Source organism: Marmota marmota, unplaced genomic scaffold, assembly GCF_001458135.2.
Source record: "Marmota marmota marmota unplaced genomic scaffold, marMar, whole genome shotgun sequence".
Taxonomy (NCBI): Eukaryota; Metazoa; Chordata; class Mammalia; order Rodentia; family Sciuridae; genus Marmota; species Marmota marmota.
This window is the reverse complement of record NW_026000249.1, coordinates 8,453,547-8,468,682: the sequence shown is the minus strand read 5'-3', so window position 1 is coordinate 8,468,682 and position 15,136 is coordinate 8,453,547. Positions and strand designations below refer to the sequence as shown.

Here is a 15,136-nt window from a genome sequence, read left to right as displayed (position 1 = left end):
AGGACAGAGGACCAAGAAGAATGGCAGGACCAATGCCACCATTTCCAAGACCAAATAACGTGTGGAGAGCATGCCAATGTGCCTCTCAGGCAGAAGAAAGGACAATAAATAGCATGTTAGAGTGCAGAGACATGAGGCACAATCTGATGCTGATTCTATGTTCTTGTTCACAGTCACTGTTTTGGCAGAAAACAGTCACATTAAGGAGCTGTTGAGGAAACATGGGGTAAACGTCCAGAGTGTTGCTGACATTCATCCAATTCGAGTCCAGCCAGGCCGGATTCTCAGTCACATATATGCCAAGCTTGGTAGGTTGGGGGCTCATTTGCCAAGGGAGTACCTCAGTTCTACGTTTGTGGTCTGAAGAGTTGGGCAAAACACTAAGCAGGTGATTGCACTGTGATGTAAAGGAGAATGCACAAACAAGTACCTGCTCCCCAGCCTGCTCAGTGGGTACTGCTGTAGGCTGGCTTGACCGTTTGGCAGATCTAGTGTATAATAAGGAGCCACCTTGGAAAATTCACAACAGGAAGAGTCATTTGTGTCTTGACAATACTTCTAATTTTTATCTGTAGTATTAGAAAATGCTCATTTACCCATTAAAATGGAAGCAGGTTCTCTTTAGTTTTCTAGAACTTGACTTTGTTTAGTTTTATGGCTGAATACTGAATAAAAGTCAGCATTAATAAAGTTCTTTCAATAAGTTCATTTTGTCCACATTTGAACTGGTGCTGTTCATATACATGCATGAATAGAAGCGGGTAGAATTTGTGTATATATTCAACTTTGTCACATTTTTTAAAGGACAACAGTACAAGCTGGAGATGTAGCTCAGTGGTAGAGCACTTGCCTAGCTTGCATGAGGCCCTGGGTTCCATCTCCAGCACTGAAGGAAAAAAAAAGTGGGTTATCTAACATAAAAATAAGCCCAGCCTTACCCTGAATCACTAGATTACTTACTTGTTACTATATTTCCTCTAACTCTAGTGTTTCTTTTATTTTACAAATAGGACGAAATAAGAATATGAAGCTGAGTGGGCGACCATATCGGCACATTGGTGTTCTTGGAACTTCTAAACTCTATGTGATTAGGAACCAAATCTTTACTTTTACACCCCAGGTGAGAAGAGTAGGCCAGTGGCAAACCCACCAGCATCCTTTTATTAAGTCCTTTTTTCTGTCTGGTAAGCTTTTCTTCAACAGACATGGCAGAATTCTGCATGCATAAGTTCAGATGGAGACATATAAAGTGATACCTAGTACCTTGTACATGTGTTCATAAATGTTGATTGAATCAAATTGCATGTGTCATTACTCCCAGTCATCAATATTAGTGAAAGTCACACTGCTTTACAAATTTGCTAGTGACATGTCACTTGACTTGCAACCCTTGTGTTTCTAATCTTAATAGTCCTTAATCCTTGTCAGTTGGATTTCCAGACCCTAGCCCCCTTATTGGGCTACAGGATATACTGATTATGGAACTTATCTTCAGTGTTTTTGTTTCCAAAGAAAACTAGCCCTGTGGAAGCACTAAACCAAACTTTTTGAACAGCTATAAAGATGAATGATAGGGTTGCTTTGTCAGCATGGGGCACAGCATGGCCCCAGCTTACTTGGATACAGGATTGACTGTGGTGTCTTGGATCAGTAGCCCCAAGCTGCTATTTTTCATCTGAGCCCATGCTGATCAATTAAACCTTGTGAATTTTTTTCCCTTAGCACCAAATTTCAGTCCAGAGCTGAGCATGCACTAGTCCAGAGGTCAGGAGAACAATTTGATTTTCATCGACATCAGGCAGCAGTGCTTTGAGTTGGCATTAACCAGGCATCAATCAGGTGAACAGTGTCTCCACATCTCACCTCCTCTCAAGGCCTCACTTGGAAAGCATCTCCAAACTGAGTAGCCCTGGAAGGAGTAGGAATTAAGGAGTTATTGGTTTGCTTTCAGAGACATTGGTGTTGGGCAAAGCACTTAAGTCCTCCATTGGAGGAGCTGAAAACAAATCTAGCAGTGCACCCTTGCCTTCTGTGCTATTTTAACCATAGCTTCTGGGCTGATGACAAGATGATTTGTGTGATCTCAAGGGGAGTGGCCCCATGATGGGTGCATTAAGGACACCACTGAGCATCTTCCCTGGCAACAAAACTCCAGGATTAGTGCTGCCCTGAGAGACAGCTGGTGTTGTGTGGAGATAAACGAAGGGTGGCTATTTATTTGACCTGTTCTGACTTTCAGTTCACCGACCAGCATCACTTCTACCTGGCCCTGGACAACGAGATGATGGTGGAGATGCTGAGGATCGAGCTGGCCTACCTGTGCACCTGCTGGCGGATGACAGGCAGACCCACACTCACCTTCCCCGTCACACACACCATGCTCAGTAATTTCCTGAATTCCATCTGGCTGGGTCATGCCCCATGGGTGGTTGGGTCCTTTTCCAAGTGTTTAGAATAGATCCTATGGACAGAGCTGAGTATTGAAGGGACTCCTTAGCAGCTTGGCTTCTTATCTCAGGAGTCTTCTGTGCCATAAGGAATTTAATTAGATTGTGCTGATGAAAACATTTCAGTGTAAAGCTGGAAAAAATTTATTCCCAGATTAAGTAAACTCATCATCACTTTTTTTTTTCCTTCAGCAAATGATGGCTCAGACATTCATTCTGCAGTTCTTTCTACAATTAGAAAACTAGAGGATGGATATTTTGGAGGAGCTAGGTAATTTCTTAAATCTTTTGCTGCCCTTGTCCCCTTTTTCATATCAATTTTCATTTCAATTGCTGAACCTAGAAACATGGTATTTAAAGTTAAAAAAAAAAACCAAGGATTTAAAATTTACCTCCTCCTGAAACAGCATTTGGTTGTCAAACTTTTGCAGGCACTAGGTAGCCTTGGGCATAGAGAGGTGGGCACATCAATCTCTCTAAAGTGATGTCCTTCCTAGAATACCTTTATGGAGTACTGTGTTTCTGTTAAAAATCATGGAAGAAAACACCAAGTGCCTAGGGCTCATCAAGTGCCATATAAATGTTTGACAGTAGTATACTGTTACCTTAAGAATAATTCATAGAAGCTGGGTGTGGTGGTGCATACCTATAATTCCTAGTAGCTCAGGAGGCTGAGGCAGGAGGATTACAAGTTTGAGGCCATCTTCAGCAACTTAGCCAGGCCCTAAGCAACTTAGTGACACCCTGTCTGCCAGGGCAAAACAAAATAATCGTTAGAAGTAGGCCCTTGACTTTCCAGGGCAAAATTTTTTGTTCAGGCAAGGGTAGACTTTTTTTTCCCTGAGGCTATCTGCAGCCCATTTGCCCTTGGAAGCCCAAGCACCTGTGAATTCAGTTATGTTGCCTGCTCCAACTTACTCCTTGAACAGTACTATTGAAGCTAAGTCCTAATCTGATGCTGGTAGCTCAGAGGGAAGTATCTTGTTTTCATTTCTGGTCTGACATTTTAAGAATGTTTTTGTAGGGTGGAAATCCCATGCACTCCCAGCATCTAGGGACTGACCTTCAGAACTTGGGGGCTGCTGCCTCTGTTGGGATCCCAGGCTGCCAATCCTGGCTCCCAGTCTCCAGTGGAACTTTTTTCAGCCCAATGGGCCACTCAGGACATCTGCTCCAGTTTGGGGATAGTGGGTTCATCAGATTCCTTCTAGAGAGAACTTTGACTCTAAGACATGCTTCTTCCATCAATGGTAGCTCAGAGGGAAGTACCCCTCCTATGCCTGTGTAACCACATTTCATGGTAAGGACAAGTGCACCAGGAGAATGATTACTTCTGGCCCAGTCATTTTAGGGGGGGAAAAACACCACACGTTGATTCTGGTTCAAAGTGTTTGCTCAATTTATTTTGTAAAATAAGTTTTGGTTGATATTTGTGTTGGGTTGGAATAAGAAATCGGCATGATTATTTTGACTTTTAATATGTTACATGCTTTCACTTCATACTTGCTATTGAATTTTTGTTGTAATTTCTTGGCTGACTACTTAGGGTGATCTGCTGAGTGATAAATTTATTTATTCTGGCAGAAGCACCACCTGGTTATTGAAAAGTCCCCCAGTGATTCATAGTGGAAGTTTGTCCACACTCCATTGATGTCCCTTAACATAGTGTCTTTTTGGCAGAGTGAAATTAGGGAACCTGTCGGAATTCCTCACCACATCATTCTACACGTATCTGACTTTCCTGGATCCAGACTGCGATGAGAAGTTGTTTGATGATGCCAGTGAAGGGAGCTTCAGCCCTGATAGTGACTCAGATCTGGGAGGATATGGGGAAGACACCTGCAATCAAGGTATCATGTGGAATGCTTTTGCGGGTGCTTCCTTGAATTTATTTAGACCTTCGTACTCTGATAAAATTGCCCTAAAACCCTAAACTACAAAAAATTAAAATATAAATCTAAACTAAAAATGATGCCTTTGAAAGTGGGGCTTTTTTAAACCCAGAGGGACGAAGAGTTTCAAGTATGAGGACTTTTCATTGTGTGTGTGTGTGTGTGTGTGTGTGTGTTTGGATATAGCTCACTTGCCTACTGAAGCTTAGGCACCTTGAGTTCATTTGCACTGTTTGCTTCAACTTACTCCTTGAACTGTTTTTGACAGCTTTTTAAACTAAGATCTAACCCTGGATGACCAAGGGCCAGTTAGGCCAGCGCTCTATCACTGAGCTGCACCCTCAGTCCTCACAAAATATATTCTGAAGACAGAAACACATTGCTTGAATTGTCAAAGGAATGGTAGAACCATCTGGGTTCATTTAGATATGAGGAAGGAAACCTCATGTATATAACCTTTCTCAGTCTGAACAAATAGTTGGGTCAAAGTGACCTGGCTTTTGCTTTTTGATAGTAGTTGGAATTGGAGCAGAGAATTCCACAAGGTTTATTAGCTCTTAACAAATTAAAACAAAATGACTGATGTCAGCTGCTGTCCTTCAGGTACTATGCAGCTCATCTTAGGATGATGTCATGTAAACAATTATCTTGACCTGTGTTTTGTTTCCCCAGGAAGAAGTTTTTCTAAACAATAAATTCATACACACATACATTCTATCTTTTTACCTCATGGGGTGGGTAAAGGTGTCAATATCTATATCTAAATGTCTCCTTTCACTAACTTACTTGGCACTGCCCACTACACATAGTCACTATTAGGCATTTGGGATATTTCTGTAGCTTGTATTCATTGGCTCTTTTTCTTGCTTGTCCAGTTATAGAAAGCCAAGATGAACTCGACCAGTATATGAACCACCTTCTGCAAAGCACATCCTTGAGGTGCTACCTACCCCCTCTCTGTAAAAAGACAGAAGACCTCCATGTGTTCAGTGCCATCCACTCCACTCGGGACATACTTTCTGTGATGGCCAAAGCAAAGGGTTTGGAAATTCCATGTATGTTATTGAACTCTTTTTTTTTTCTATGGTGTAAAACATTATTTTTATTTTTTTTATTTTATTTTTTATTGGTTGTTCAAAACATTACAAAGCTCATGACATATCATCTTTCATACATTTGACTCAAGTGGGTTATGAACTCCCATTTTTACCCCAAATATTGAACTCTTTTCTACCTATTAAAATACCTTCTTTTATCAAAGTAATGTATGAACATAATTTAAAAGAATCCTAAAAGGGGCTGGGGATGTGGCTTAAGCGGTAGCGCGCTCGCCTGGCATGCGTGCGGCCCGGGTTCGATCCTCAGCACCACATACAAATGAAGATGTTGTGTCCGCCGAAAACCAAAAAATAGAAAAATAAAATAAAATTAAATTAAAAAAAAGAATCCTAAAAGACAACAAAATGCTTCCCTCATCCGTCTACTTGGAAACGACCATTTTTAACTTTTTAACCATTTTTAGCTGTTTCTTCTGGCATTTATATATCTCCATATCTCTAAAATAATATGTATACATACGTATACATATCAAAGCTTGGCACCTATTGACTTTCTGTTACATGGGTAAGGATTTAGCTGGCTTAACTCACCACTCTTGTACTCCCTTCCCTTAACCTACCAAGGGAGCTGTATGAAAGTTTAGTTACATCAGTATTTACTCTTATATGTATGTAAATATTATTCCCAACTGGTCATTATAGTATATTGTGATTATATTACCATTTTTTACTTTTGGTTTTTTTTTTAAGTTAATAATTGTTTTTTTATTTGTTTTGATTTCTTTCTCTATCTTCAGTGGCCTCACAATACCAATTTCCACAAGGTAATCATATCAATGAATCTCTTGATTCCACTACTTACAGTCTGTGAGTCTCCTCCTTTCTGGCCAAGAGCACTCTAAGCCTGTTGTATCCTTATCATCCTGGAAATTTCCTTGGGCTCATACCATTAGTTGTACTCCTTGTTTCCTGAATCTGGTGGGTTCCCTGTGTGTTCCCCTTTCCTGATTTGTTGTTGTTGTTATTGTTATTTTGGTGGAACACATTCTGGAATAGTTTCACTAGATTAAAAAAAATTAGTACAATGAAAGAGGGCATGGTAATGACAGCCCTCAACTTGTTTATTTCTGAAATTCCTTTCTGACTTGGTTGCCCACTATGTCTGGGATGTCATTTTTATTCCGGGATCTTCCTTCACCATCATCCTGGAGGGTTCCTTGACTTGTCTCCTGGGTTGGCTAGTGTTTTCTGTTTCTCAACTCTTCCCTTTTTTTAGTTCACTCTCTCATTCTAGTGAGGACAACCAGTCATTTCCTGAGAAATAGCACCTGGTGGGTTACATTGTTGAGAACTTGCAGGTCTGAAAATATCTAAAAAATTCTATATCCATTTGAGAGTTTGGCTGGGTAGAAATCTAGATTGAAAATACATTTTTCTTCAGAATTTTTAAAGCATCACTTCATTATCTTTGCTACCAGTGTGGCTATTGAGAAAACTAAACCCATTCTGATTTTTGATCCTTCCAGTATAAACTGGTTTTTTCTTTTTCTTTTCTTTTTTTTTTTTTTTTAGTCATTGATAGACCTTTATTTATTTATACATGATGCTAAGAATCAAATCCTGTGCCTCACACATGCCAGGCAAGTGTGCTACTGCTGAGCCCCAGCCCCAGCCCTAAACTGGTTTTTTCTTTAAAGTTTTTAGGATCTTTCCTGCTTCCCAGTTCTGAAATTTTAGTGATGTGTTGTGATCTGCATATTTTCATCCATTGTGTTGGGTCAAACTTAGCAGGACTTTCCAGTCTGGAAAGTTATAGTTTTCAATCATGTAGTTTTTCTGAAAACTTTCTTGAATCATTTCCTTTCTTACATTTTCCTTGTTCTCACTTTCTAGTATTTCTTTGATTCTAGTATTGACTTCCTAGAGAAGTCTTTATCATTGCTCTTCTTTTTTCCATATTTCTGTCTGTTCTGAGTGTAATTGCTTTGTGTTTTAAATCTTAGTTCCCAAATTTCATCTGTTCTTGTTTCATGCAAGCCATATAATTTCTTATTATTCTAAGAACATTAATGGGGGGGCATGTTTTGTTTTTGTTTGGGCTTACATTTTGTTCTCCCTGAATGGTTTCCTTTTCCCCCAGTCACCTTTTCCTCTTTGTTTAAGTCTCTGTCTTTACACATTAGAATCCTTCCTCCAAGAATGTGGGTAGGACTTGTGCCTCAGGGCTCCATGGCTGTAGACTTGTCAGATTTCCTAGAGATGTTCTACAGCACCTACTTGAAAGGTAGGGTCTTTTTGCCTGATCTCTACAGCTACTTAGTCTCCATAAGGAATGCACTCAGGCCTTTATATGTACTGGTCAGCCCCGAACCTAGTCACCCTCCCTCTTTTACTCCATTCAGAGAAACCCTCTAGTCTCCTGTCAGAGTGAGCAAGGCGGTCCCCACACTGTGTGAGTTGAGGAGGGCATCTAGGGAGCTCACTGCTTCCCACATAGCTTTTCTCCAGTCTTCCTTATTTTGATCACCCCCTTTGAATCCCCAGTTTCAGAGGCACACAGTGCAGCAAGTTCCTAAGACTTCTGGAGATTCTTTGATGTAAATCTCACTGGTTCTTGTATTTCCCTTCTGTAGACTTGGGCTTTGGTTGCTTTGTATCTACTAAATCGGTTATCTTTCATCCATTGGTTTTTCCACTTCCAAAATCTTGTCACTACTACCTTTCTCTTTTTTCCCCCCTATTCTTGAGTATTTATCTTTTAAAAAAGAAATTATTTTCCACATTCTGAGTGGAGATTTGGGACAAAGTAAAATTCCAATATTTGATTTGACTCACTAGTGTAACCTGGGCACTTATAATACCTTTTTTTTTTTTNGCAGGCTTCTTTTTTTTTTTTTTTTTTTTTGGTAGCAGGGACTGAACCCAGGAGTACTTAACCACCAAGCCACATCCCAGCCCTTTTTGTTTTTTATTTTGAGACAGGGTCATGCTAAGTTGCTAAGGGCCTCAGTAAGTTGCTGAGGCTGGCCTTGGACTTGTGGATCCTCCTGCCTCAGCCTCCTGAATTGCTGGGATTATAGGCATGCGCCACCATGCCCAGCTATAAATGACTTTTAAATATGCATCAGTTTTTATCTTGGAAACTTCCTAGTCTCCTGAGACAATACAATAGCCTAGAAGACAGAGATGGATTAATGAATGAATACAGATAATAATATTCAAAGATGGTTAAAACATAAGACCTAACACCCAGCAGTGGTAGAATGAAATGCATACCAAACAGGAAGCAGAGACACCTGGATTATGGAACCCTTGTAACCTTGGAAAAATAAATAGTCTACCCTCTCTGGGTCTCAGTTTTCTCATGGGGTGGGGAGAAGTCTGACTCAATCTCTCTAAGTCTGGTTCCAGTCCTAAGATGTTGAGTAATTTCCCCTGAGTTCTAGGAGGGAAAAGTGAAATTCTCTCAAAGCAAAAAGTCATTTCCTGCTTATTTCTCATTCCCAAATTTAGCACATGAAGTGGCTACATGATAAATTCTCATTGAAATTGGCTAAACTAAGTAGTCATTCCTCAGTTGGATTGTATTAAATGAGGAGTAGCCACCACACCTCTCAAAAGAGTACTTCGTTGTTCCTCTTCAGAAGCACTCTCTGTTATTTTGTTTTCCAGTCGTTCCCATGACTTTGCCAACTAAAGTTCTAAGTGTGCACCGTAAGTCATTGAATCTTGTTGATTCTCCTCAGCCACTCCTAAAAAAGGTAAAGTATTTGGAATAGTTAAAAATTAAAAGGCATAATGCTTTATAATGCTAGGTTAGTCCCAACAACTTTCTTAAATGTTGGAACTCAAAAGAAAGACTGTATTTCTTTTTTTTTATTTTTTTTTTTTATTTTTTAATTTTTTATTGTGGGTTGTTCAAAACATTACAAATTTCTTGACATATCATATTCGATACTTTGATTCAAGTGGGTTATGAACTCCCACCTTCACCCCATACACAGATTGCAGAATCACATCAGTTACACATCCATTGATTTACAAATTGCCATACTAGTGTCTGTTGTGCTCCGCTGCCTTTCCCATCCTCCACCCTCCCCCCTCCTGATATCCAGAACTTTTCCATTTAGAAGCTCCAAGTTTTGATGTGAATCCAATCCCTTAGTTGTCTGGAATATGATGGGCATCATCACATATACCAAATTTGATGCAAACCTTTATATTTTGCCTATAGGAAAGGTCACTACCTTTTTGCTGACCCATACAACCCAGGTGGTGCTGGCAGAAGTGAACTATCTGTCCCCTTGGCCTGTCCTGTCAGCCAGCCAAGGCAGATGACGTGCAGAACAAGCTACAGTGCTCTGTTACTCATGTTCTTAATGTAATGAAAACCAGGAAGAGAGTTCTTAGGAGCATAAAAATCTCAGGCTGTTCCTTGTTGCTTCCCATAATTTGTTATTTTATTATGAAGTCTCCCCTTGATTATATCTCACATGAATCAAAATATTCAGTGCCTGTTGGAGAAATTTTAACCTAAGTTCAGTTTTACATTATTTAAAACATGCATTTTGTGTTTATTTTGCTTTAAAAAAACCATTTTATCAAAGTATAATATATGGACAGAAAGGTACATACAGCTTAAGTATAGACTAAAATGAATTGTCACTGAGCCAATATACAAATGGCCACCTCTGGTTCCCTCTCAGTCATTTCCTCCCCCTATAGTCCAAACATAATTTCCATTATAATTCCTAACAGCAGAGATTAGTTTTCCCTGTTTTTGAACTTGGCATAAATAAAAATTACACATATTTTAACCTGTTCCTATTTCTTGCAAACATTTGTCAACATGGTGATCCACTGATCAAAAATAGTAAAAGCCTATAAATAAAAAGGTGTAAAATATTCACTAAAAAATAGGTCCAGCACAGTGCCAGAGTTCAAAGACCAAGTTGGTGTTTTACTTCTTGATCATCTGAAAGTTCCTACACTCAACCCCTCTCCTACTTTTTTACTTTTATACGGCCAGGCTCCTGAAAATGACTTCCAGTGGCCCAGAGATGACCATGGTGATGTGGACTGTGAGAAGCTAGTTGAACAGCTGAAAGATTGTTCAAATCTGCAGGACCAAGCAGACATCCTGTACATCCTTTATGTAATAAAGTAAGTTGTCTTAGTCTGTTTGGGCTGCTATAATACAATACAAATTGGCATTATAAACAACAGAAATGCATTTCTCATAGTTCTGGAGACTGGAAATCCAAGACCAAGGTACCAGTAGATTCAGTGTCTGGTGAGAGCCAGCTTTCTTGTGGATGGCACCTTTTACCTGTGTCCTCAATGGTAGAAGGGATGTGTTAGCTCTCTGGGCCTCTTCTATAAGGACACTAATCTCAATCATGAGGGCTCTGTTCTCATGATCTAATCACCTCTCAAAGGCTCCACCCCAAAATATCATCATCCTGAGGGGTTTAGCATTTTATCAGAAATTTAGGGGGCATACAGACATTCAGGCCACAGCAGTAGATTTATGGTTTCACTAGGTTGAGCCTTCTCAGTTCTGCTTAATTAATTCATTTTCCTAGTCTCTCAGCCTGCAGCAACCCGGGTCATGATCATATTCACTCCAGTTACCCAAGATCACCATGAATAAGTCTTCCATCCCCTTCTTTGCCTACTGATGCTTACCTCCCAGAACAAGAAGGCTGAATGAGGCCAGGATCCTACAATGTCCTTATATTAATCTTCTGTTTCAAAGGACATAGGGATGCTTTGGTAGTATGGAGCCCTCTCAATGAGGCTGAGGCACTAGGAGTATCAGAGCCCTTGACATTCATTCCTCTTGCAGTCTAAACATTCTGGCCCAATATCTCTGCATTTTTCTATCTCTTGACAGGGGTCCCAACTGGGACACCAATCTCTCAGGACAGCATGGGGTCACTGTTCACAATCTTCTCAGTGAGCTCTATGGGAAAGCCGGCCTGAACCAAGAGTGGGGTTTGATTCGCTACATCTCAGGCCTGCTCAGGAAGAAGGTGGAGGTCCTTGCTGAGGTCAGAGCAATCATGCCTGCTGGGTTGTCCTTCATCCCCTCTTGCCCTTTGTCTTCTTCCTCTTCCTCTTCCAATCTTGGAGTTACAGAAACTCTCGAGGCAAGTGCCTCTTAACTGTAAAGGAAAATGGAGACCTAATCCAGAACTGGGGCAAGCCTTTCTCTCCTGACCTCCCACTGCTCTGGGAAAGCAAGCAGAGGGAAGAAATTTCAAGTTGATTAGTTTGGTTCATTCTTAACCACAGAAAAAGGCTTGCCAGGAAATCAAATGAAGATACTCTGTGGCAACACAACCTCAGAAACATAGCTCTCTTATTTGTGCACATCCACAGTACAGTGATTATTAACATTTATTACCTTGAGCCCCTGCCAAATCCAGAACCACTTCCTACAACACTGAAGCTCAGTATTCGGGCAAGGTGGTAGTATTTATTATATGTGAGAAACGGAGAAACTGGTAATTTGGGAATACAATGTGGCCATTCTCTCTTACCATCACTACTTAAGGACTCATCCTGCCTTGTCAAGTATCAGGGAGCCTAAGGGATCTGCTGCAGTAGATGGGCATTAAATACCTATTGATGGGCCTTGCAGAGCCAGGCCTGGGGCCACACCTGGGAGATGCAGAGACCTAGCCCTGCCTAGGTTGCTTAGTCTGGGATCTGTGTATGAATTTTTCAAACAAAGGGCCATGTGGATCATAATGATTGTGAAGGTAAGTTTATGACTTTACTGGCAATGACCCAGTTGGCTTTGCCTAATCTCTCTCCCACCCCAACCCCTTTCCCTTTTTCCTCTCTCACCCTTTCTCCCAAATACATGTTTAGGCCTGTGCAGACCTGCTGTCCCACCAGAAGCAGCTCACTGTGGGGTTACCGCCTGAACCACGGGAGAAGACTATCTCGGCGTAAGTCCACAGCCCAGAGACCTCAGGTTTGTGGGAGAACAATGGGAAAACAGCAGGGCTTTGTACTATTCAGGAGTCCCTCTGTCACATGGGCACTTGCACAGAAAACAGGTATCTTTCATGAAGGGCAAGGAGGCCCTAATCCCAGGCACCTCATTATATTTGTGGCCTGCTCCTTCCTAGGCCTCTTCCTCCAGAGGAGCTCACAAAACTCATCTACGAGGCCAGCGGGCAGGACATCAGCATCGCGGTCCTCACACAGGTCCGGGGCTGGCACGGGAGGGGTGACAGCCTTCCTCAGAGTGCCAGGGGGCCCCTTGGTCACCCACTGGGTCTCTGAAACCCTGTCCCCATGTGTGTCTTTGCCAGGAGATTGTGGTTTACCTCGCTATGTACGTCAGGGCCCAGCCTAGCCTCTTTGTGGAGATGCTTCGACTCCGGATTGGGCTGATCATTCAGGTGATGGCCACAGAGCTGGCAAGGAGCCTGAACTGCTCAGGTGAGAGGCAGTGGCTTCTGAAGCTCCTACCTGCCCAGCTCCCCCCGGCACCTGGCCTTGAGGCCTTGCTCTGAGGGGACCCCTGCTCAAATATTCCTGTTGGCTTCCAATGCCATCGGCCTGTCAGACCACATAGGCGCAGGGTACTGGAGTTCCTAAAATAGGACAAGGAGGCACTAGTGATATTTACCATTTCTGTACCTAATAGCTAAGCTCCTTCCTGCTATTCTTGCTATGAGATGTCATCCTCCATTTAGTAACAACTTCACTGGGAAGAATCCTTCCAATTGAAAATAAATAGCAATCACAAGACACATCCCAGCATCAGGGATCAGGGAAATGTGAGAAAAAATATGTGTCTAGGAATTAAGCAAATATGGTACCAATTTAAACAACAGCATTTAGAATCCCCAGGGACCAGTGCCTTTCAGCCCTGCAGTGCCAGTGAGGTGATCCTGACCAGGAGACCTGCCACTACATCCTTTGTCACTCCCTCCCACCCAGGTCCACTACGTCTGTACTATGACTGTGCCTTCACCTGCCACCAGTCCTGGGTCTGGGAAACTTACAAGATGTTTGTTTGTAGGAGAAGAAGCTTCTGAGAGTTTGATGAACCTCAGCCCTTTTGATATGAAAAATCTCCTACACCATATTCTAAGCGGAAAAGAGTTTGGTGTGGAAAGAAGTGGTAAGTAATTGCTCTGGGTATCTCTACAGGGAGCTGCTTCCTTGCCATGCAAGTCAACCCCTATACTTGAGACTCGGACATGTGATTGTACTGTTCCTGTTTAATGGGATGGACAGAGGCCTAGGCTCAAGGTTCCTGCTTTTAAGGCTTCAGGACACCCTCGCAGGTTTGCTGGGACAGCATTTCTTCCACAGGTTTCAGTGGCACATGCACACAGTGTCATGCCTCTGCATCCTATGTCTCCTGTGGCCATAAGCACCAGCTGTCATCACTTGTTGGGGGTTAGGGAATGACCCCACGTGTCGGGCTGAAAGAGTTGTTCTTTCAAATTGCCTGAAATGGCCTTTGGTTTGAGTAGAAGTGTTCTCAGCTAGGTCCCGTCATCCTCCATGGGGCAGGAAGAAGACCCTCTTCAACCTCTAAAGGCCAGTTCATTTCCTTCAGTCAAGTCTTGCTCAGTTTATCTGTCCCGGAACCTTGCTTGCAGTGCTAAGAAATATAATCACCCAAGTTCTTGTTCTCAAATGCTCTGTAACTATAATTGAAGCAATTATCATTTCTCCTCCTCATAAAAAAGCTAAATGATTTGCAGTCACATTGGTGAATTTATTTCATCAAGCCAAAGAAATACACTGTGGGCTGTGGACATTGGGTACTTTGTATTTTTCCTGAGTGTGTTTCAGCCACAGACCAAGGGAATCATATGCATATTGGTGGCGTTTCTCCTTTCTAAGGGAGGAGCTCTCAAGACCCTTGTCCAAAATTAATTTCCAGTTCTTTCTAATGCACAATCCTTGAAATGTAAATGTACAAGATAAATATTGTGTTCTCATCATATAGTGTATATGGTTTGACACAGATAATTGTCATTAGAGTAAAGCTATAGATGCTTATAACACTACCAACTGAGTGATATCATTTAAAAGCCCAAATATGGTTAATTGCAAATAAGGACAGAAGACGAGCTATCTTTTTAAAACATAATATCATTTCTTAATTTGTAATTATTCAATTTTTATAAACTAGGAAGCTTATATTGGCTTAGAATTCTTAAAATTCTGATTAAATCCTGAGATATCTGAGAAAACTGTTTCCAGTGAACACCCCCATACAGGCCCTTCTGGAGCTTTCCAGACTTCTTTTGGCTTCCATTTTCCACTGGCCTGGTGCCCCTCTTTCCCCTCAGGCTAATCATTGTGTCTCCTTGGTGTTTTCTTCCCTCTCCACTGCCCTCCATTTCCCCCTCCATTTCCCCTAGCTTCTGTGGGGTTGGGTGGGGAGTGACCTTCCAGCCAGGCCTGCAAAGGGGAGTAGTGGGGTGGGAAGGAGAAACATGTACAAATGCCCAGAACAGCATATCTGGCTCAGTAGTGAGGGGCTAGGAAGGCATAGTCCAGAGGCCAGGCCCATGGAGGGGGAGGGCCAGGGATAGGTGTGAGTCTTGCAGCTGGTGCAATAGATTGGAAGGGAGGGGCTAGGGTGGCAGAAGAGTCTCCCTGCCCCCTGGGCCCTTAGCAGCACCATGTGCCTGGCTCTCCCACGTTTCCTTCCCAGCCCAAGGTCTTCCAGTAGGCTCAGTACCCCTGTGGCTGG

General features: G+C 42.0%; 1 protein-coding gene across 4 annotated transcripts in view; it reads left to right on the top strand.

The window, feature by feature from the left end:
* Phka2 (phosphorylase kinase regulatory subunit alpha 2) overlaps positions 1–15,136 on the top strand; it is a 71,582-nt gene that overhangs the window by 47,523 nt on the left and 8,923 nt on the right. For all 4 annotated transcript variants that reach the window (XM_015488066.2, XM_048796495.1, XM_048796493.1 and 1 more), the window contains exons 14-26: positions 174–308; positions 1,011–1,120; positions 2,240–2,384; positions 2,640–2,718; positions 4,128–4,297; positions 5,215–5,394; positions 9,070–9,158; positions 10,427–10,560; positions 11,294–11,450; positions 12,277–12,356; positions 12,540–12,618; positions 12,726–12,855; positions 13,442–13,543. In XM_015488066.2, the coding sequence (XP_015343552.1) occupies positions 174–308; positions 1,011–1,120; positions 2,240–2,384; positions 2,640–2,718; positions 4,128–4,297; positions 5,215–5,394; positions 9,070–9,158; positions 10,427–10,560; positions 11,294–11,450; positions 12,277–12,356; positions 12,540–12,618; positions 12,726–12,855; positions 13,442–13,543 (1,590 nt within the window). The remainder of the gene's footprint in view (positions 1–173; positions 309–1,010; positions 1,121–2,239; positions 2,385–2,639; positions 2,719–4,127; positions 4,298–5,214; positions 5,395–9,069; positions 9,159–10,426; positions 10,561–11,293; positions 11,451–12,276; positions 12,357–12,539; positions 12,619–12,725; positions 12,856–13,441; positions 13,544–15,136) is intronic.